The sequence below is a fragment of the Pimephales promelas genome, chromosome 14 (genome assembly GCF_988280905.1).
Source record: "Pimephales promelas chromosome 14, fPimPro1.hap1.1, whole genome shotgun sequence".
Lineage (NCBI taxonomy): Eukaryota > Metazoa > Chordata > Actinopteri > Cypriniformes > Leuciscidae > Pimephales > Pimephales promelas.
Window position 1 is genome coordinate 18,824,860 of NC_142782.1, and position 24,275 is coordinate 18,849,134.

The following is a 24,275-nucleotide window of genomic DNA, read 5'->3' on the forward strand; positions in this document are numbered from 1 at the left end:
GCAGTAAATACAAGCACTCCACATGGCGGAAATGCAATATAATATAATATAATATAATATAATAATGTTTGGATTCAGTAGGATTTTTTAAAGAAACTAATACTGTAAGATTTTTTAAAAAGATACTAATTCTATTAAACTACATCAAATGTGACTGTAGAGACCTTAAAGGTCCCCTGACATGAAATTTTCACTTTCTGAGGTTTTTTAACATTAATTTTAGTTCCTCTAGCCTGTATTTGGTCCCCTTGTGTCTAGGATTTTCAATCAGTGTAAACCGAGCTTTGGCTATTTTTCTCTTCTCTGCAGCTCAGACGCGCTGATCTTGAATCTCCTCGTTATTATGTCATAACAAGGAAAGGTTACCTCCCCTTTCTCTGCTTTGCCCGCCCGGAGAATTTGGCTCGCCCATGAGAAAATGAGCTAGAAAGTACTAATGCGATTTGAGTATTTCCTAGAGAAATAGCTTTGAGATTTGAGTTTTTCCTCGAGAGATATCATGGCTTGCAAACGAGCGAAGCATGGCAGTTGATCAGTGTTCGGATGTACAAGTGAACACAAAAGTATTTTTTAGTTCCTTCATCCGAGCCTCTGAAGAAACAATGGGTTAATTTTATTTTCTCTGGAAATGTGCCAACACAACTTCCCAAAGTTTTGTATGTTCCAAACATTTCACCGACGACTGTTTCCTCAACTCGATGAACTTCTGAAAATAAATTGATGAGCTACCAAGCAACAATTTCTGATTCTGTCAAAATCATTCAATACAGTAAGTCAAGCCAGTGACTAAAATATCAACTTCACATCGTTTCTTTTAGTCGGATGAAAATAATCTTATTTAAATTGTGAACAAGTTTTACAGAAAGCGATCAAAGAACAATCTTTACACACAGCGCGGGTTTATCTGAACAACTCGAAATCAATGATGCATGTTATGTTACACTGCACAACGAAGCTCTTACTGAATGTACATCATCGTGTTTGTATTGATGAAAGCATTAGAGAGAGTAGAAACTGCGTTGAAATGATAAGATCTTCATTCTCGCGATCGACAGACTGTCCTCTGCTTGCTCAATGCTCATCACAACAACATTTTATGTGATGGGAATAGATCTAAAAATTACCTTTTTAAAATGTCTCACTGTTCGTTAATCTTGATAGCTGTAATAGTAAAAACAATATAATTTTCTTGAGCATCAAATCAGCATATTAGAATGATTTCTGAAGGATCATGTGGAGTAAAGATACTGAAAAATTCAGCTTTTCAATCACATGATTATTTTACATGTTATTTCAAATAGTAATAAAATTTCACAATACAGTATGAATTGGAAACAACATGGAAAATGTTGTCAAAATTGGCGATTTTCATTTTTTATGGAATATTGCAGTGTTTATTAATGATTTATCCTTGCACATTATTTTTTCTATTAATTTACCTATTTCATAATTAGACATAATAATAGTTTGGTTATATGGTTTAATGTTGTATATAGTCACATAGACCAGCTAATAAGCATTGGACCAGCCGTCAAACTGGGCGTCATACCTTTCACTGTATGATAGCAGCGTTCCTGTGAGGAATGGGGCCTCATTACTACCTGACTGAGTAGAGAAGGGCCGTGTCTCTGAGTAGGATAGAGAGGATCAAGTGTTTTTGTGGCGAGTTTGTTGAGTCTGTATGCACCAGACATGTGACCAAAGCACATACACATAAGTTTGTATAATATGTGGCTTTAATATATCTTAAGCCTTTTCAATGAGTTTAACTAGCTTTTATTTTATGCAGCTTTGTGAATGTGAATACAAATTATAGAAGTAACCTGCATGTTGTTATTCTAGCATTGTTAGATGATGGGGTGAAGCTATACAGTAGGTCAAATGCAACAAAGCCAGTTATTTGCTGACTGTGTATTTTTCCACATTTGGAAATTATAGCCTGGTGCTGTTTTCAACAATCCACTGCCAAGTGCATAATAAAAATAGCTCTGAACCCAAGTTTTAGGCCAGAACTCATCATTAATCAGATCGGGTTCAGAAACATCAGGGGGTCGGCAAGTCTAAACAACGTTTGTTGGCCAATTGTATTTATTTATTTATTGTTCACTCGATTGCATTTAATATCATTTATTTGACACATTTAAACCCCATCACTAGTGTTTTCTCTATTTATAAGGCTTTCTATATAATGTTTCCAGTCACATTATCACCAGTCCCAAAGGGCCACTGACTTCTCTATGATTTTTTTTGTGGTGACCAAACAAATATAGTGTACTTATTTTTAGCCTAACTCTTGGGCTAGCTGGATAGAACCTGTTCCCCCTTATATGCTTGTGACAGTAATTTCTCACTATGTCACAATGTCATCACCATTTCAGACAAACCTTTATCTGTTTTATTGAATTATACTGTAATAAGTGCCAAATGTGATGAGGGCGAAGGAACATTGACAGAATCGGCCAAGTACAAAGTGCAAAGTACAAAGTGCAAATCACAAAGCACCCCCACATACCTAAATCACAAAATGAATGATGGCAACTTGTCAACAGTATTTCTGTCACACATCTAGCACTAATATAAGTTGAAGCTGGTTTAAATTCTTTATGCTTCATTCCATATGAGATAATGTTTCACCAGGACCTTTAGCGGCGATAGCATGAACGTTTGACATTTTGAAACGTTTTCTGTCGCCCTGCCCCTATATAATGCAAATTCTTGTTTAACACAGTAAATGTGGAGTATTAGCTTGTGAAAACATCCCCCGCAAACGCCTGCATGCTTTAAAGACCCTATGTAACCCACAGATAACGATAAACCCACGTATGGCTGGAAGTCCTGATTGTTGCAGAGGTTGCATCTGGGTGTTAATTGTCTGGTTTCCTCATATAGGGTTTCACACAGACCAGCGAAGTATTAATGGTGGTAAAAGCCAGTGCGCTTTGGTGTGACGGAGTAGGGAAATTAATTGGAGATGCTGAGGAGATGGCCCCGGGGCTCTATAGGGGTTTCAGCTAAGTATTTGTCAGAGGGGTGTCATCCGGGAGGACCACGCACTAATAATGATTTTTCTTTTCTTATTTTACCGCACAGGGAGACAGCAGAAGCTATGGCTTACTCTCTCTCTCTCAGTCTGCTGTACCTGGGCTTGCTGTGTGGGACTGGACTGGTGTCCGCACGAGGATCCGAGCTGTTTGCTCCAGGTACTTCACAACCTCAAAAATGTGTTATTTATTTCACTTTAACACAGCAGTCTGATTTGCAATCAAGTTGGTCAATCTATATACAAGGTAGAATGATTCCGTCTACACTGTTAGCCTATGTAAATATGCATCAGATGAATGTCTTTGCCTGCTTTGTCAGCTGTGCTTACTGCAGCATTTGCAAAATGCTTCATCGATTGTTATTTTGCATTATTTGTTTATTTGATTTATTTTTTGCTTTATTTTCTTGTAAATTAAAAATGCTAAGAAATCATTAAAAAAGTATACAATTAACGACAAATTATTATACAAATAATAATACATTTAATATATAATACATTAAATATATATATATTAAATGTATTATTAAATGTATTATTTATTAATTACATTTTAATTATTTCAATTTCAATTTTTAATTTACAAGAAAATAAAGCAAAAAATAAATAAAATAAACAAATAATGCAAAATTTGTTTGCCATATTACAACATTTTACCAGGTAACATATACTGTATATACATACATATATACATACATATATGTATATGCATATATATATATATATATATATATATATATATATTTTACCTGGTAAAATGTTGTAATAGGGCATTCATCAGTCAAAGAATTAAAGTCCCCATGAAAAACAATGACAAAATTCTCATTCAGAAGATATAAGCATTCAAAACTCAGACTCTCACTCCCGCAGTAATGGATCAACAATTTTGATGACATCAATCTGACTTGATGACATCACACTTTCTAGAATCTGAAACATCCTGCCCCTGCACTATAAATAGAAAATCGTGCACTGAAATCGGTCAATTGTTCACACTATTGCTATTTTTTTACATGGTGAATGGCACGTAGAGCACTATATAGGGGATAGGAAAATTCACACGGTGTAAATATGCGTTTCATTGGGGTGAATGAAGTCTGGTTTTGCTTTAGTGTCACGCAAACCGCCACAGCGTGCACACAGTTAGCTCCAGTCCAGAGTCACGATAGGACAGAGAGGATCATATGCGTATGAGTCGGTGCAGACCACAAAACATATCGGATCCATTTGAATTCTACACAGAATGCCAAATTTTGAAGCTATATGAAGGAGATTAGGAGGAGAAATTGTTAGATAGACTGTGCACTAGAAACAGTACTGACTAGTGAAAAAGATAACACCGGTGCCATGCATGCACAACATAAATTTTAGAACCACACATCTACACAAACTACACTTTTCAAACTATGCATCCATGCATATTATGATCACTGTTTTGCTTTAGCAATAGTTTCATATTAAATCTAAAGCGGGAATCTATTAGACCCTGGCTGTCATAAGCTGAGAATACCGAGCTGTGATATAAGTAAAATGCTATTGGCTGTTTTAAAAAGGGGGAGGAGCTGCTTGATATGTCCCACCCTGTCTTCCTGTTTCAGTGGAAATTACAGTGAAATGATGCACATTTCAAGGCACAAGTGGGCCTTTAAACTGTAGATGTCTGTGCCAAGTCATTATTGGAAAACCATTGGGCTTGTGTCAAGATTATTCACCTTTGAGCACACAGAACATTTTACTTTGGTCTAGTCAAACAATCCTTCAATAAATAGGTTTTGTTTGAAAGTAAATACATTGACTGTGGTCATCCAAAGTCCAGGGACAGGATACAGTGGCACTTATGGGATGATGAACCAATTGGGATGTCAACACTGCACATAGCTTATCATTGAGACAGTGATATGTTATGGTAAATAACATTTGTGTAATAGGCTTTCAGATGCAGTGAATGACTTGGGTTAATGACCCAGTCACTGCACACAAGTTGGAGCACAGACTTTAGCACTTGGATTAAAGTTTGTTTTTCTTGTTTGTTTTTTGTTTGTTTGTTTGAAAATATTATCTTTTAATGTTTGTTAATGTCTGAAATCTGGCCTGTCTGAACCAACCTGGTCTCACAAAAAAAAAAAAGTACTAAAATTGCTTTCTGTGACTTGGTGAATTCACAAGTTTTTTTTTTAGAAAAAACTACACAACCACATATTATAAATACATTGCCATAGTAGTTTTATTGTACAATAAAGAGCTTTTAGTGTACATTAGTACTTAAAGGGATACTTCACCTCTGGAAAGATGAATGTGTATTTAAAATGGGTCATAGATGTAGAATAAATGTGAAATTATTTTTGAATTTGGAGCTTTCTAGACTGTGGAATGCCAGAAAATGTATTTTTGACTTATGTGGATGAAAGACAACAACTCCCAGAATGCACTTGCTTCGCTGCCCTAGGAGACCACGCCTACTGGTAACAGAGCGCAGCAGTTAAACAGTGATTAAAAGGTGATTTAAGCAATATTGAGTGTGGCATGGTTGTTGGTGCCAGACGGGCCGGTCTGAATATTTCCCAATCTGCTCAGTTACTGGGATTTTCGCATACAACCATTTCTAGGGTTTACAAGTAATAGTGTGAAAAGGGAGAAACATCCAGTATGCGGCAGGCCTGTGGATGAAAATGTTTTGTTGATGCTAGAGGTCAGAGGAGAATGGGCTGACTGAATCAAGCTCATTGAAGAGCAACTTTGACTGAAATAACCACTCGTTACAACCGAGGTATGCAAAGCATTTGTGAAGCCACAACACGCACAACCTTGAGGTGGAAAAAAGACGGGAAAAATGTTGGTCTGATGAGTCTCGATTTCTGTTGAGACATTCAGATGGTAGAGTCAGAATTTGGTGTAAACAGAATGAGAACATGGATCCATCATGTCTTGTTACCATTGTGCAGGCTGGTGGTGTTGGTGTAATGCTGTGGGGCATGTTTTTTTGGCACACTTTAGGCCCCTTAGTGCCAAAATCCTTTAGGTGAGTGTATATATGGGGATGATTAGGAGGCCATGATGGGCAGAGGCACTTGGGATTACACCCCTACTCTTTCGAAAGAGATCCTGGTATTTTTTGTGACCACAGAGTCAGGACCTCGGTTTAACGTCTCATCCGTGCTCTTTTGACAGAATAGTGTCCCCGTCACTATATTGGGGCGTTAGAACCCACACAGACCACAGGGTGAGCGCCCCTGCTGGCCTCACTAACACCGTTTACATTGATATCTTGGTGTTTATTAAAAGTGTATATTTTTTTCTGCGTCACGCGTCTCGTCTTTATTGGATCTACTACACAGCCACCCATATAACTGTTATGGCTGCAAATTAGTTTGTTCTTACTGTTAAGTTTAATAATAATAATAATTCATTACATTTAAATGGCGCTTTTCTTGGCACTCAAAGGGCTTATAATTACAAAGCATTATGCTTTTCTTACATATGAATGGTTGTTACCCATTGATGATGCAAACAATACAACAAAATAATAAATACATTACTTTAACATTTACCTCACCATTAATCTGATTACGCCATTTATCTGTAGAACTAATGTTGAAAAACCAATGACCCCATCAGATTTCACAATATGTGCATGATGGTTAAACTACTGCAGTCCCAAGAAACTTCTTAACACAAACTTGATGTATAACCATTGTGTCCTTGACCAACACCAGGTTGTTTTAAGGGGATTGTCCTCTAAATAAATAAACTACCAGAAGTGCCGAAGACTTCAGAGCAATCTGTGCATACACAGGAAACATTCAAAAGCACGAGTCGATTCTTGGAAGTCAGTCTATTTTTCCTCCACTAACAATATGTTCACTAAAGAATCTACCACTGGAGGAATGTTTTCTGTTGAGCATGCGGTTTTGCGTTTAAAGGCCTAGTGATTATGTTGCCGTGTTGATTCCTTAATTCTCCCTGTGCTGTGCTGTCTTGCCATAAACCCTCGCACAACACACTGTGAGCACTGAGCAACATGAGAGTCTACTGCTGTGACTCAGGGAGTTTCAGATGCAGGCGGAGCCCTTTTTGGACTGTAGTTTATTTACGCTAGGCAGCGGGGTGAAGTCAGGGAGAGAGCTGGGTTTGCTCGCTTTGAGACGTGGAGAAAGAAGAACAGCAGAGGACAGCAATGTTTGCCATTACATAAGGCAGTAGTTGGCTCTTTATGTGCAGAAAACCCAGATGTGGACTGCAGGACCACACGGCCGTTCACATGAAACTTTTTTCCACAAGGGGCGTTTGGCCATAAACCAATTCCTCTTCATCTGAAGGCATATTTAAACCTTCTGTCACTGTGGTAAACTTGACAGCAGATTCAGCATATTGGTTGGCTGAAATTTGAGAGAAAAATGTTAAACGTTTGGTTGATAGATTCGATTTTTTTAAGGGACGGTAAGCAAAAACAGTAAGCAATTTAACAAGAACTTTAATGAGAGAATCTCTGGTCAAAGTATGTGATTGTATGACACTGTACTTTAATATGTATTAAAGTGGCAAAAATCCAAATAAAGAAATGATTTGGTAGATTTACTCATGTAATGTCCTCATTATTACAGTATTAGGGAGGATTACGGTCATTATCGCAGATCCACTTGACATAAATCTGCCGTAATTCAGCTTACGGGTGTGGATTTGTGTTCACTGATCATCAAAGAGAGGGTCTGCTAATGATGGGATTACACAGGGCAATTAGAGGCTGCTGTCTGTTTATGTAGCTTTGCATTAAACTTGGAATAACGTCAACGATCATTTGCATGTTAGCAAATGGCTAAAGAAACATCATTATCGGACATTGACTCCTTTTCCTGTGGTGAATTTCATCCCCCAAATCCTCCATTATATTCTGTATAATGTGGTTTCTACTAGTACTTTCCACTATACATCTAGGCACTGGAGGTTAAGTGAACACTTGCAACGTATTGAGTTTCTCATCCCCCTTTCTGTACACTGTGTGTGTGTGTTTGCAGTTATTTTTAACACCAGTTTACATTCTGTTGGAAGTGTCTTGTGCCTTCGACCTTTTTGTTTATCCTCAAGAAGGTTTTATTGTGACCACAAAAAAATAGCTGTCTGTCTGTCAGTCATATTGTTAAATGACAATATGGGACAAGTGTATCTAATTAATGCATAAATAATAATAAAATGTAAAATTTTGGGTGAACTATTGCATTATCAGAAGTGTGTGTCTCTAGGATCGTCTCTCTCTCTCTCTCCTCCACCACCCCTGTCCGTCCTCCTTGCCCCCATTAAGCATAATGCTTTTTTAAAGGACAAAGAGCAGCAGGTGGTGCAGTTGCTGGACTTTTAGTGAGTATGTTCTGGTCTGTTAGATCGATGGCAGTCTTACCCAGCCGCTGACACAAATTCTTATGCTGAGCACAGTGCTGAAAACACCTTATGCACATTTGGCTTGTAAACACAACAGTGTTTTCATAACTTCTGAGTGTCCCTCAACCTTTTTTCTTGTGTGTATAGGTGGAATTTGAGGGGTCCCACAGCCAAAATCACAATTGATATTTGAGGGTATAAACTAATAATGATTCTCCTTTAAAATTATTCATATATATTTGCCAGCACAAAACAAAGTTGAAATACCTGTAAACTTGTAGGATTACAACCTACAAGTTATAAACAGAAGATTATAGTATTAGGATTGAATTTCTTTTCAAGATGAGCTTGATGAACAGATTTTCAAGTCTTAATTACTGTAGGCTATGTATAATGGTGTATTATGATTATGAGAGACTTTCTTCCCGTGGGACTTTAGCAGGCATAATTTGGAAAGCACTTCCTTGCATGGTTTCAGAGGAAAAGGCTGACCCCATCGGATTGTATGACTCCTTTATTATTTTACAAGACATAAGTACAGACACACATGTGGGGTGGCTTATCATTTGGCATTTTTAATGTGAGCAAATTTGCTTTAAGGTTATTTACTTGCTGCTGTACTTCTTGCTCTCTTGAAATTTAATTGATTTATTTTAAATATTGAACCACTTAGATGTGGTTATGCCGTGGGTCACAGGCTTTTCAAATATGTGCTCATTAGTCACTGTGTGTATGTGTGTGATTGGTAATTAGTTTGAGGGGCTGAGAGAATAAAAATTATGTAATCGCCGCTGTCATAGTTTGTGCTCATTATTTGGCTTGTTTATTGACCAAGTTGACCCCTTCGTTGCTTAGGTCTGAAAAAATACATATTTTTTTTAAGTGTTTCTGGTAACAACAAAATGAAAATATAGGCTTGTTTTTACTTTCCTTTACTTGAACTCAAAAAAATGTACATTGAATACGTACATTGAATTGTGTTTGAAATGATGAGCAATCTATGTAGCTCTTTACCCATGTATTATACAATCACGACCATTTCATTTAAGTGAATTGCAACAGCTTTCTGTGTTCTGCAAATGAATGTAAAAGGAGCATTAAATTAGATATTTGAGGTTCTTTTTGTGTTTCTCAAGTGAATGAAGACAATCATGAACTCTGTATTTATGTTAAGCCCTTTTTCGGTTTGCTCGTTCACTATTTAGTTCTAAATAACTCGTAAAGCATATTGGTCAGAATGCTCCCAGAAACAATTATGTCGAACAAATAAAAAACAACAAGCTTTCTGTGGATGTTACATGGCAGTGAAGCTCATTATAGTTCTGATCTTCTGGTAATAAACATAATGTTTGGTTTCGCCATAATAAAGACTTGGAATCCCTGTCTGTCAACACGTTCATATGCTGTTTTTCTCACAGAGGCTGTGTTTTTATTTACCTGCTTTGTGATATTTCCACATTGCTTGATGTGTCCAAGATACCCCCTCACACAAACATGCACGTAAAAATAAAAAATAGCATTTTAAGCTCCTTTGAATGGCACTCTGGGCAGAGGATGCTACTTGAAGTATCACTTATTTTTTACAACCTTACCTGTAGGGTGCTTTTAGCTCCATAAAATTGTACATAATATAACACCAAACTGGGTGAGAACCTGCAGCATGCCGTTTTTACAGATTTAACCTGTGCTTTAGTTTATTAAAAAGTTTATTTCAAATTTGTCCACAAAAAGCAAAATATGATCTGACCTTACAGTTCTATTCTGTGAAAACAACAAAATATGTTTAATGTATTGTAAAGTTTAATATAGTTTACAGTAAAGTAATATACAGTGTATATACAGGGCATGTTTTTTGTCTCTCTCTCTCTCTCTATATATATATATATATATATATAAATATATATATACTTGTCTGGCCTGCATAATACATAATTTGCAGTCGCTTCCACGTATCCATGCGAACTGGAATAATTTTGATAACTTATTTTATTACCAAGCAATGCTTAATTTTGTTTAGTATGTGATGTAAAAAGGTTGCATTAGCAATTATTAAAGAAAAAAACACATAAGCAAAACATGGTCAGGTAAAAGTGTCCCAAATTTTTGGTCTATAAATTTTACTGGTAATCCACTGTATGAAGAAATTTTGGGCATAATATGCCACCGTTTTTTTTTTTTTTTGTTTGTTTGTTTTTTGCTATCCTCACTTATATATATATTAACTATTGTGTCCTGCACCCAGTAGTAAGAAAATATCAAAAAATTATATCTGGTGCCTGAATAATTTGTATTTGACTGTACATATTTGACACCACATTTTCTCTGGTTCTAAGTTTGAAATGTTCTGTTTTAATTTCTCCATAAAAACACAATAATACGAATTGGGATTCAAATTTGTCTTTCAATCTGTAAGGAATTTGTATTTTCACAGTATAGAAATTCATTTTTTAGAATGCGTGTTATTTCAAAACTGTAACTAGCCGTTTCTCTAATAACAGATAAAGAAATGAAGGAAAGACATGTTATGAATGTACCTTTCGGATTCAGATTAAAGGGCCACACATTGTACAGCTTTGTAAAGTCCAGGTTTTTAGTTCTTACTTCAGGTGCTGTGTCCTTCAGTGTCAGTATAGGCACAGTGATGCTCACTGTCAAATGGATTTCACATGGGTACTGAATGACACACAGCTGTAACCGCATACACACAGAAGCACACAAGATGTTATGCAAGTGCTGTAAAAAGTATTCCTATGTAACGGACTCATGCTACTTTGTTCTGTTGATTAGATTCACTGAAGTATGCTCTTCTTCTGATTCTGCTATTAAACTGTCGTCTTTGCAGCAAATGAGTTGGAAAAGATGGAGCATTTGCTCAGCAGCTCATAACCCTGAGCTAATCAAGACGTTTGCTGGACAGCCAGTGATAAGGGTACTTTTTTTAAGTGAATGCAATCCATCAAGACGGTTTAATTGGCAAATGTGGCAAATTTACTCAGAAATTTGCAGTTGGCCGAAGTGGAAAACATTGGTCCTGGCTTTCAGTCTGAACTCCAGGCTTCTTTTTGCGGTGGAGCTGAGTGAACATCATGTTTTTCATTCGTGGGACATCTTCACCCACACAAGCAGGAACTTTATTTACGTTTCCAAGCATTTGGCGTGTGCATAAGCGTTCATATATTATTCATAAGTAACAGAAATGGAGCGAAATGGAAACAAATTGAACACACAAATCGCACAAATTATTTTGGTTTCACATCTTTCGAAATCAGCATCAAACTTGTATGCTTTTGTCATTTTTATTTAGTTGCTAGCTACATTTCAAACTGGAACAAGTATTGCATTTCATAAATGATTTGTCATTTCTCTTGTGTAGGAATTATTGGTCAGTCCAAAATATTCACACCCGCAAAACCTCATACAGCGAGTAGTATTCCACAACACTGCCAAGCCAACACATCAGAATGATAGATGAGCTCTTTTTGCACACGTATTTTGGCTCAAAAGCTCTGACTTAGATCACAGTTCCGACAGCATATGCTCAAAAACTTTATAACTCACTGTTTGTATAATTGTCAGAAAAGAGATTGTGGTGAAACATCCCAGAAAGGGTTTGCCTGCTCTGCTTATTGTGAATATGATGGGTGATTGTAGCAAAGGATAAGATTTTTTTTTTTTTTAATTTATCCCCTTGTACCACATCTGATTTGTCAGAAGATTAAACAGTCTCCCAGACATCTAACACAGTTGAAACTGTTCCCAAATCGAAATATTTGGCCATTTTACAGCTGCTTTTGCAACATTTTTTTAGAGGGCAAATTGTGTGCGCTTGAAAACCGCTTGGCTGATTTTTGGCCCCTTTGCAGCACCAAGTGGTGATAATGTCTATCTATTCTTTTCTGTCCCCATCCTTTCCGCAGAGGCCCACAAATTATCTGTTCATCTCAGACCTAATCTCTTCCATATAGCAGGCTCTTTTATTGCACATGCCGGAATTTCGAGGGGGAGAGAGCAGCAATAACAGAGTTTTGGGAGTCAGAAAGGGTGAGAGGGGGAGTTCTAGACACTGAGAAGATCCAGACTAAAGCTTTAGTCTTTATTAATGATTATTTATAGCGAGACACTGACATCGTGTTTCATGTTTAACACGGTAAAGCCGCTTTAAATCAAGCAATTTATTGTTACTAGGGTGCAGAATTGCAGAGCTTGTGCAAACATATCCACGTATTATCAGATGCTTTTTTACAAATGCTTTCTGTTTTCTCATTTTTGTTGCATTTATTTTGTTATTGAGAGGAACGTGCACAGGACATATTTACATATTCATCTAAATGAGTCGGCGCCGTCAGATAGTAGCTCTGTTGGTTGATGTTGTTGTACAGAAAGAATGTTGTTACAGTTGGTCAGTGTGGTTTAGTCCCGCCCCCTCCTCCACTGTGATTGGACGGGTGGGTAAAAAGTGACCGTGATGAGCGCTGCGTTTTATCCAAAGTTGAACATTATTCAACTCTCGGCGACCAGTAAAAATGCTGGGCGCTCGGCACTTCAGCGTGAAAAAAACGCTTAGCGCCTCGTTACGCTCATTGCATTTAAAAAACGCGGCGCTCCCATTGAAAACAATTGTAAACATACACCAGGCGCGTGGTTTTTATCCCGCTGAAAACGCTAGACGCTCTACTGAAGACGCTGTGCTGTGGGTGCAATAGCGTTTTGTCAGCGCAGTGTTTTTTTTCCGTTGAGACGTTACGTTGCTATGATACAGAATATCCGCAGCACAGTTTACTTGTAACTGATTTCGCAGATAATTTCTTTCATACTAAAAATTTATTTTTCATCCATTTTGTTCGGTAAGCTCTGTTGGTTGATGACATTTTACAGAAAGAATGTTGTGACAGTTGGTTGTTGTGGTTTAGTCCCGCCCCTCCTCCACTGTGATTGGACGGCTGGGTAAAAAGTGACAGTGATGAGCGTTGTGTTTTATACCACTCTCGGCGACCAGTAAAAAACGCTGAGCGCTCGGCACTTCAGCGTGAAAAAAAAACGCTCTGCGCCTCGTTACGCTCATGGCGTTTAAGAAACGCGGCGCTCCCGTTGAAAACAATTGAAAACATACGCCAGGCGCGTGGAAAAACTCTTTGGACACACGGCCTAAGAGTACATCACTGCTCACGTCTTTCAAACTTTGTTTTACCCCTAAGTGAACAATGAAAAAGAATTTCGCTTTGAGTATATCGGGCCTTAAAGGTGCTCTAAGCGATGTCACACGTTTTTTAGGCCAAAACATTTTTTGTCACATACAGCAAACATCTCCTCAATATCCGCTAGCTGCCTGTCCCCTAAACACACTGTAAAAAAAATGCGGTTTATGCAGACAACCCAGGCTCCACAAATGGTAACAAAGACAAACTGCGGCAACCCGCTCCACGAAACATAACAAACCGTTCCAGCCAATAACTGACAAGAAGGCCCTGGGGGTGGGGTTTGGGGGGTCAGTGCGCGGATGAGGAGGAGGGAGGGTCTATCGAGCCTCCGTTTTGTTTGAAAATACTGTAAATGTCAACAAGAAGTCACGTCACCCGACATCGCTTAGAGCACCTTTAATGGTACAAATATATTGTGTTTTTTTGTCTTTTTTGGACAATGTGATTCAAAAAATATTACCCAAGCATGTTGTTTATGTTGAGCATTATAAAGTAGTTTTAAAATATTTTTTACTGTAAAATCACATTAGTATGTTTTACTCATTTTAGTAATTCCGCAAACTCTCTCAAGCAAGGTTTGGTTATACATTAGATGTGGATGTGTGTTTGTGAACTCACTTAAGCCACTGAAAATCCCTTCCCCACACAATCAGTCCTAACCAGCGTCACTGTTTTGCCGTGCTCAGCATCTGTGGGATGGAGGGAAATATATCTTGTTGTCACTAGAAGAGGGCTGGACGAAGGAGAATGGGAAAAATGGATCCGACCTCAGCAGAATCGTTTCTTCAGTGAAAATGTTATATTTGAATGTCCCTCTCCTTTCCCAAAGCCACTATTTAATTTAAGCTAGATTTACTCTTACAGGTACAATTTAGAAATGGATCAAATAAACACCATTTGATTAGTGGATTTGGTGACATGTGCTTGGTCTGCTGATTTATACTGCAGTTAAAGGGCGAAATAGAGGGCGAAAAATCAATTGCATCCTCCAAGTCTTATTTATGGCTGCGCAAAAGCAGAGGATGGAGAGGACTGCTGGTGAACTTGGCACCAGAGGAGCTCAACTGCAGAGGACAGAGTTCACAATGTGCCAAATCATAACATGCATACAGTACATATAGAAAATTGAATAAAAGAATAATTTATTCCTTCATTTTATCTTCCCTTCCTGCATCAGATCCCAATAGAGGACCTCATTTTATGGGCTGCCGCTCCAGAGAGCAGGAGACCTTTCGTTGCTGGTGGAGCGCTGGGACCTTCCAGAACCTCACCGAGCCTGGAGCACTCAGGGTCTTCTACCAGACCAAAAAGTAAGAGACAAATCAATTTCAGTATTTAAATATATATATATATATATAATGTAAAATATTCAATATTGTCATGCTTATATTGTGTTATTTGGCAGAATATTTATGACTATACGAAAAAAGTTTCACCGTCTTAAGTCAATGTTTTTGTACCTTTTTTTATTTTACATACGGTTTTTAACAAATTAATGATTAAAAGTGCAAGTAAAATATGTTTTAATTAATATGAGTTTATAAAAGCTGCATCCATAATAATTATAAAATAATCGTCAAACGCTGTTTTCATGATGCAATTTGTAAGTTTGATAAATTTGATAAATCCAGTGTAAATTACTGAGACGTCTAATATTCGTATACATCTAATATTATGTTTTTAATTATTATTTGATATTTAGTATCCTCCCTAGTGAGTGGCAGGAGTGTCCAGACTACACAAGTACTGTGGAAAACGAATGCTACTTCAACAAGACCTTCACACAAATCTGGATTTCGTACTGCATCCGTCTGCGCTCGGTTCCTCAGAACATAACCTATGATGAGGTCTGCTTTACAGTGGAGAACATTGGTAAGTTAATATATGTGAAAGTGCTTCATTAAGGCTTTGCCACAGTAACAAAAAAATCTATGTTGGAGGCCTGACTTAAATGTTTTGTGACTTCCTAGTTCATCCTGACCCACCAATTGGGCTGAACTGGACTCTACTGAACGTGAGTCGCTCAGGGTTGTACTTTGACATCCTTGTGCGCTGGGCTCCCCCTCCGTCCGCAGATGTGCAGATGGGCTGGATGAATCTGGTGTACCAGGTTCAGTACCGGGTCAGGAACACCTCCCAATGGGAGATGGTAGGTCTCTAGCTCCAGAAAAACATAATATTGGAGTTTGCAATGATGTTTTTTTACAAGGAATTATTGAAGTAACAGCATTGTGTGTGGGAGAAACTCGTTTAATTATTAGTCATACATGCAACTTATAGTCACATGATTTATGTTCAACCTATCCACAAGTTTCCTACGCCCCATGAGGCCTTGCGTCAAAAGTGGGCGCGACTTCCGGTTGGAAGTAAACAAAGCGCGACTTGACATGCTTGACACTCGTTCATTCAACAGTTGACAGTCATTCAAGTTATAGCGATCCAAACTAGCTAACGATGTGGGAACACAACCTCAACGAAATTAAAAAGGGTGAAATAACAGTACCTTTAACCTCCGCAGTCGTTGATTGGGAGTATTATAATAACATTATTAATTATCAATACTCATCAAGGCATGGTGACAGACAGATGTGCGAGCTGACAAACAATTCAAATAAAAAAATACACACTTAGTCATTGTGCTTTGGAGTTTATTCAAAATTATAAATGAATGTGCTACTTGAATACATTACTGGCACATTTGGTATTCTGTCAACACAGGCTTTGATCCTGAGTTTAGGTGTAACATCAGTAGCGAACAGCCAATCACATGCTGATAGAGTTTATAAAATACAAAGAATTAAAAAAAAAATGTACACAGGAAGATTCGTCGTCTTTTGGGAGGTGATGGAAACTAACGTTACAGTCGTTGGCAGGATCAGAGACGGGCTCTGGCAGGATCACTCGTTTTCAGCTTATGTTCAAAACAATCACGTTTAAGCCACTGAATTAGTTTAGTCCGGTTATACATACAACCGCGAACAGCACATATTGTCCCTGAGCTCCGTAACAACATCTCTCATAAAGATTTGCGTCTTTAAATAGTAAAATAATTCTCCGAAAAACAGCTAGCATCTTCGCCAACGAACACACAAAATACCATTGGAATGCTACTTCCGCCGCCTCGCCGGAAGTTTCACCCACTTTATTTTTTACAGGAGAGCCCCTCGGAAACTTGTGGATACCCGGATGCTGAAATTACCATACGTTCAATATATATTAAAAGCGATTCATGAAAAAAAGTTAGTATTATTTGGGGTAAATAAAAATAATAATAACAATAATAATATTGATCAATGATATTGGTCAAAAGTGATGGTAAAGATATGTATAATGTTACTAAAGATTTCCATTTCAAATAAATGCTGTGCTCTTGAACTTTATTCATCAAATAATCCTGAAAATCATGGTTTCCACAGCAATATAGCAGCAAAAACAAGAATCATTATTAATAATTGAGTACAAGTAATAATTGCACAAAATCAGCATATTAGAATGATTTCTGGAGGATCATGTGACATTGAAGACTGGAGAGTAATGATGCTGAAAATTCAGCTTTGCCATCACAGGAATAAATAATATTTTAATATATATTCAAATAGAAAAGAGTTATTTTGTTGTAATATTTCACAATATTACAGTTTTTACTTTGTTTTTGATCAAATAAATTCAGTCTTGGTGAGCATACGAGACTTTATTTAAAAAAAACATAAAAATCATAATTATTCCAAACTTTTGCCTGGTAATGTATAATTATATTTATACTAATGCTGTCAAATCAATTCATCGTAATTAATCACATGTAACAAAGTTTTTGTTTCAAAAAACCTTTACAATATACAATATTATTTAAACAGCATTTGTACAATATACATTGTACAAATGCTGTTTAAATAATATATTTTTCATATTAATATATTAAAATGAACATTTCAAATTTCACATCTGCCAGTCAGAATCAAGCATTCAGCAGTGCTATGGCATGAAATAATATAAACCTAGAGAATCCATTTAGCAAAGCAAGACAGAGTTCATTAGACCATCACAGAACATTCTGCTCTTGCTGTTTTCATCTTCCTCTCTATTTCGGTGGAGGAAAATGGCTGTACCATCCTAATTATTGTATTCTGAGAAATACAATCTTGTGTTGGAGATGCAACATAAGCCAGTATCCATCAACTCTTTCTAAAAGGGTCACCACTGTTTCAGAGCAGTCCTGTGTGCTCTGTAATTCAGGCACGTGTTGGGATATCTTTGTGTCTGGCAGGATCTTTAACAACCTCTTTCTTGGTTTACACTCCTTGACAGCCACGTTCCCCCGGCCTGCCCAATGGTCCTGCCCAGATGCACTAAAAACCACAGTCAGCCATATGTTAAATCACTGCCGTATGCTGCCAGCCCTGAATGAATGAGAGGGGAATGATTCACTGTTATAGTTATTTCTGAAGGTCTTCTGCGGAGGTCACACACACAAGTACTTTATATTTTAGTTTCCCCAAAGGAGTTTCACAGTTATAAACTTTAGGATTATTTTTAGTGAGGTTCTTGCGGTGCTAAAATGCCATTTTACAAATCTTGCCTCGGAGAAAACATGGCTGGATAGACGGACAGACAGACGGACGGATAGATGGACGGATGGACGGACGGACGGACGGATAAATAGACAGATGGATAGATGGATGGATGGATGGATGGACGGACGGACAGATAAATAGATGGACGGACAGATAAATAGACAGATGGATAGATGGATGAATGGATGGACGGATAGACAGTTTTTTTCCCCTCAATCCCTTGATTTCTTATTTACTTTTTCACCCTGTTTTATTGCAGCTGGTCCGGGAGAGTGGCACACAGCAGTCCATCTACGGTCTGCTCACTGACAAAGAGTATGAAGTCCGTGTGCGCTGCACGATGTCATCCTTTGACAACTTTGGCGAATTCAGCGACAGCATCATTGTCCATGTGGCACAGATACCAAGCAAAGGTGAGTCAACATCAAGAGCTTAACTTGTTTTTGCAGAAAGTGTATCCAGCTGTGCAGCTGAACTATCATGAATCATTTAAGCAAATTTCTTCAGGGTAAGGAAAGACCATTTTTCTTTACGCAGAATCAACATTCCCGACGGCGTTAGTGTTGATTTTTGGAGTGATTGGAGTGGTGATTCTTCTTGTCCTCCTCGTCTTCTCCCAGCAGCAGAAGTGAGAGATTTTGTTTATAACACCCATAAGGGGTATCTCACAAAGAAATATATATTCATATTGATCGTATTTCATCCCCAAATCAATGTAAAAAAAGATTTATTAAAAATTATGTATATTATGACAATTAAACACATTTTAGCCCCAATGTTTCATTATTGTAATGTAACAAAATAAACACAAATTCTAACACACATATTACAAAAAGACAAAAACTGCATAAATAAAATTCAAGACACCAAATACTATTTTTGTGCACATGTACTTTAGATGTATTATTAAATATTATAATATATATTTTTATATAATAGTAATAATAATAATAATTCATTATTGTTTTAAATAAAATAAATATATATGATTTGTTTTTAATCAACTTTTTTTAGCATTTATTTTGGGGTGAAATATGACCTGAAGGTAATTTGTTTCATGTTAAGCTGTAAGCAGGGAGATGCTTTGACTACACACAATTACAAAATCACATTTTGCTATTTTTTCCCCACAGGTTGATGGTAATCTTTTTACCACCTATTCCTGCACCTAAAATTAAAGGGATCGACCCAGAGCTGCTAAAGGTAATGTTCATCATTTTGTTAATCTTTTTCATACAAATTATATTTGTTTTGGTTTTGCAATTGCAATTAATTATAAACATATGTAATACAGTATGTATAAAATGAAAAATCTCATGCCTGGTGCTTTTCTATTTATAAATATGATAGGAAGAAAGATTTAAAGGGATAGTTCACCCCCAAATCTATATGAATTTCTTTCTTCAGCTGAACACAAAAGAAGATATTTTGAATATGAGTAAAACAGTTGTTGGACCCCATTCACTGCCATAGTATGGGAAAAAATAGTCAATGGGGTCCATCAACTGTTTGTTTTCTGACATTCTTCAAAATATCAGAACAAAGAAACTCGTACAGGTTTGAAACAACTTCAGGGTGAGTAAATTATGACAGAATTTTCAGGTGAACTATCCCTTAAAGTAGAACTTAAAGGGATCCCTTTAAGGCATTGACTAAGTAAAAGAAATCGCTAGTTTATACCACTAACAAGGCTCAAAATAGCCCCACACTAACGCAGTAACATAATGAGGGTCCATACATGCAAAACTAAGCATTGAGAACTTTGTAAGTGTACAGACCGTTTAATAAGAAGATACTTTATAAAGACAGTTCACTTTGTGTATACTTACAGAAAGGAGCCATTTGAAAAAATAGTCTTGATAAGTCGATCCCCGGACGACGTGCTGAGTGATCTGAACTGTATGAAGTTCAGCCAACTTCTGAACTGTATGAACCGCGTTTGGGGATCGACTTATCGAGACTATTTTTTAAGATGGCTCCTGTCTGTATACACGAAGTGAACTGTCTTCATAAAGTTTCTTCTTATTAAATGGTCTGTACACTTACAAAGTTCTCAATGCTTCGTTTTGCATATAGGGACCCTCAGTATGTTTCTGCGTTAGTGTGGGGCTATTTTGAGCCTTGTTAGTGGTATAAAGTAGCGATTTCTTTTTACTTAGTCAATGCCCCTATTACTAGCATCATACGCTAAACAGTTTTTAGAGATAAAACTCTTTACAATCGATTATCATGAAAACAAAACTCAGAGAATGATTGACTATGTACCGATGTTTTATTAGACCAAAGGTTCATTGTTCGCCGGAGTTCTCCTTTAAGCCTTGCATGTTGCACATTATAAAATGCATTACAACAATTATCATCAGAACAATGAGAGGTGAATACATGAATGAGAATTGTTCAAATTACGGCATTATAAAATTGAGCCTGTTTACGAATCTGGCACGAGTTGCAAAATGGCAAGAATCGCTGCAGAGAGAGATTCTTTTGAAAAGGTCATAATTGTTGACATTCTCCTGCAATTTTCTACTTCCAGAAAGCACTGAGACTTACTCCTCATACTCCATTTTTTAGAGTGCATTGTAAGCATTAAATACACTATATTTCTCTCCTTCACCAACAGAATGGAAAGCTTGACCAGCTCAATTCTTTGCTGAGCAGTCAAGATATGTACAAGCCGGACTTCTATCATGAAGACCCATGGGTGGAGTTCATCCAGCTGGACCTTGACGACCCTGCAGAGAAGAACGACGGCTCTGATACACAACACCTGCTGGGCCTGTCCCGCTCGGGCTCCTCTCACGTCCTTAATTTCAAAAGCGACGACGATTCGGGTCGTGCTAGCTGCTACGACCCAGAAATCCCAGATCCCGAGGACATGGCTTCCCTTCTGCCTGGCCATTCTGGACGGGGAGAGCAGCACCCGCTGGTTTCCAGAAGCAGCTCGTCTATCCCTGAGCTCGGCGACCAGCAGACATCAGAAGTGGTGGAGACGCCCGTCCAAACGCAACCTGCTGTGCCCAGCTGGGTTAACATGAACTTTTATGCCCAAGTAAGTGATTTCACACCAGCGGGAGGAGTGGTGCTCTCGCCTGGACAGCTGAACGACTCTCCAGGAAAAAAGAAAGAGGAAGAAAACGAAAAGAAGAAGATACAATTCCAGCTGCTCTCGGACGGAGCCTACACCTCAGAGAACACGCCCAGGCAGCTTTCCGCCGACGTGCCACCTAGCCCTGGTCCTGAGCAGGGGTACCAATCATTCCCAACCCTGGCTGTTGAGGGAAACCTCTGGAATGGAGAGTACCTGGTGTCCGCCAGTGACTCCCAAACACCGTACCTACTTCCTGAAACTCCTCCAGTCCCCATAATGCCACCAGTGTCGGACTATACAGTAGTGCAGGAAGTGGACGCCCAGCACAGCCTCCTCCTAAATCCCCCTTCCTCGCAGCCCACGGTCTGTTCGCACAGCCCAAACAAACACCTCCCTGCCATGCCAACCATGCCTATGGGGTACCTCACCCCAGACCTTCTGGGAAACCTGACTCCATGAAGACACTATAGATTGAAGTTGATGGTCTGGTTGTACAATCTCACTGCTGGAAACCAAAGTTGCAAGAACAACACAGGACGGATATAGCATTTCGTTTGGGAATTCTGCACATGGATTTACTCTGCTGTTCGCTACAAAATGGACTGCCCTGAAAACGTTTCTTCTCTTTTCTGCTGTCGCAGTTGTGCTACGCTAGCTCGCCGAGAGAGTTATAATGCGTCATCGATTTAACGCCAGCTGGTTACATGCAAAAACGAAAATTCACTACAGAAATATGCTCGCTTGCTGTGTCGGAGAACCATTTTGAAAATGTGTTTGGTGTTACAAAGTTACAGAGCTGAAGTGGCATTGGGATGAAAAATATCTGATGAGATCAATTCAAACGTATCTTTATACTAAATTGTTTACACACAGATTAAAGACGCATCACATTTGCTCATAGATGGAATATTAAATATATTTCCTTGCCGCATATTACAGTACCAGAAATATATCTTTTTTAGGAGAAAAATGAATGGGAGCCATTTTGTGCGGTGCATCCATCCTGCACATTTTATCCTTTGCCATAGCCAGATAGATAAGAAACGGGGTTGTGGTGCCGATGTGTATTTTAGCATAATAGCATCACTATATATGACTGTAATATTTGCGATCATTGCTAGAAAATGTCAAGACAAGTGATTGTTATGCCATTGGCCCACAGAACAAGCTGTTACCTTGCCTTGTTCAAAGAGCAAGAAATGAACTTGTCTTTGTTTGTAGTGAATGTGAATGTGTCCAGGGGAAATGTAAAAAAAATTAAACGTTTGTAGTCTTTGCTGTGCACTGCAAAACCGAATGGCAGGTTTTCTTATATTTTACTTTTGTACATGTGTAGCAGTTTTATATTGACGGAGACACTATAAATCTATACATGCTTTTACAATGGGAGTTACATTACGGAATAGCTGGGAAAGAAGTGCCAATTTTTTTGACTTGTGGTATTACACAAAGACTGGCCATCAAATGAAGCTAAATCGTTCTTGCCAGGAGAGTATACTCAATGACTGGTCAAAGCTGCTTTTAACTAGAGCTATTTTATGAAATAATGCATTATAATATAAGAAATAATAACTGGAGATTTTTTTTATTTGCAATCATAGACTGTTAAGAGTTCTCAAGCCACATGTTGAAAACCTAGTCGGTGGATTTGTCACAGATGTAATTGTATGCTTTTGAAAAGTTTGTACAGAAAAAGTGTTAAGTTGTATAGATGAGCTTATTTTGAGCGCTTTGTCACTCTTACCTGTTCTCTGTTTTTAGAGAAATACAGTGGAGGTATATGATGGTGAAGAAGGAGCTTAATTGGCCCTGGGTTTGCCTATGATGCTTGAATACTGGGTCCTAACTGGTTTAGGTGTCTGTTGTAGTTACAGTGCCTTCCAAAAGCCTTTGACTTTCTTCTGATTTTGTGTTCAATTTAATTGTGACCCAACTGTTTATAAGGCTCCAGACGTATATGTTTTAGCTTACCTCGAGGGCATCCAAGATGTAGGCGTCTTTGTTTCCACAGTATTTTCAATTTTGACATTTTTTGGTCAAACCATTGTTGTCTATCAGTCATATAAATTTAGCCACAGTTTTAGGGGGTCCGCCTCAAAGAGCATGCACAGAGAAGCCAAAATTAAACATGATTTAATGACTTGTAAGTACACATTGATGGCCTAAGACACGAAACGAACGATTTGTGTAAGAAAACGAACAGTATTTACTTCATTTTTACCTCATGTAACCACAGCCATGTCCAACTGAACCGAACTGAACCATGTCCAACGTTCCGCCGGAAGTGATCTCTCGCGTGTGTATGTCACTCATTGTTTACACAGAGATTCCGAAAGTTTTACTTTTCACTAAACATATTTATTTATATCGAAATTGTCTTCCATTGCGATTTCCTGTATATCTAAATATGTTTAGATCTTCACAGCGAAAGATAAAACTTCCGAAATCTCTGTGTAAACAACGAGTGACGTACATGCACAAGAGATCACTTCCGGCGCATGCGCAGACCGAAACGCCCGTGCCGTCAGATCAGTTGGACATGGCTGTGGTTACATGAGGTAAAAACGATATAAATACTGTTCGTTTTCTCACACAAACCGCTCGTTTCGTGTCTTAGGCCCTCAATGTGTACTTACATTTACTAAACCTGCATTATATGACTGATAGACAACAACGGTTTGACCGAAAAATGTCAAAATTGAAAATACTGTGGAAACAAAGACACCTACATCTTGGATGCCCTTGAGGTAAGCTAAAACATATCAAAAATTAATTTCAAAGTGAACTATCCCTTTCTGACATTCTCACAAACCATTTCTTTAGTGTTCTTTTACTTAATGAATTGCTCTTAATACTTCATATTGCATATGTCAACAGAAGCTGAAGAAATATATGACCAGAAAAAAGGTTTTAATGCAGATTTTAGTCTCATCCTTTGCAAAAACAGTAATGACAAATCTCATCAAAAAAAAGTAAGACCCATTCCCATATTCCAAGAGCGTGAG

The 24,275-nt window shown here is 37.9% G+C and overlaps 1 protein-coding gene across 1 annotated transcript in view; it reads left to right on the forward strand.

The window, feature by feature from the left end:
• Positions 1-23,900, forward strand: part of ghra (growth hormone receptor a) — a 31,392-nt gene extending 7,492 nt beyond the window's left edge. Inside the window, exons 2-9 of the mRNA XM_039680541.2 lie at positions 3,091-3,200; positions 14,789-14,921; positions 15,314-15,483; positions 15,582-15,760; positions 18,442-18,595; positions 18,720-18,810; positions 19,316-19,385; positions 20,803-23,900. Coding sequence (XP_039536475.2) covers positions 3,107-3,200; positions 14,789-14,921; positions 15,314-15,483; positions 15,582-15,760; positions 18,442-18,595; positions 18,720-18,810; positions 19,316-19,385; positions 20,803-21,729 — 1,818 coding nt within the window. The 5' untranslated portion in view covers positions 3,091-3,106 and the 3' untranslated portion in view covers positions 21,730-23,900. The remainder of the gene's footprint in view (positions 1-3,090; positions 3,201-14,788; positions 14,922-15,313; positions 15,484-15,581; positions 15,761-18,441; positions 18,596-18,719; positions 18,811-19,315; positions 19,386-20,802) is intronic.
• The last annotated feature ends 375 nt before the right edge of the window (positions 23,901-24,275 follow it).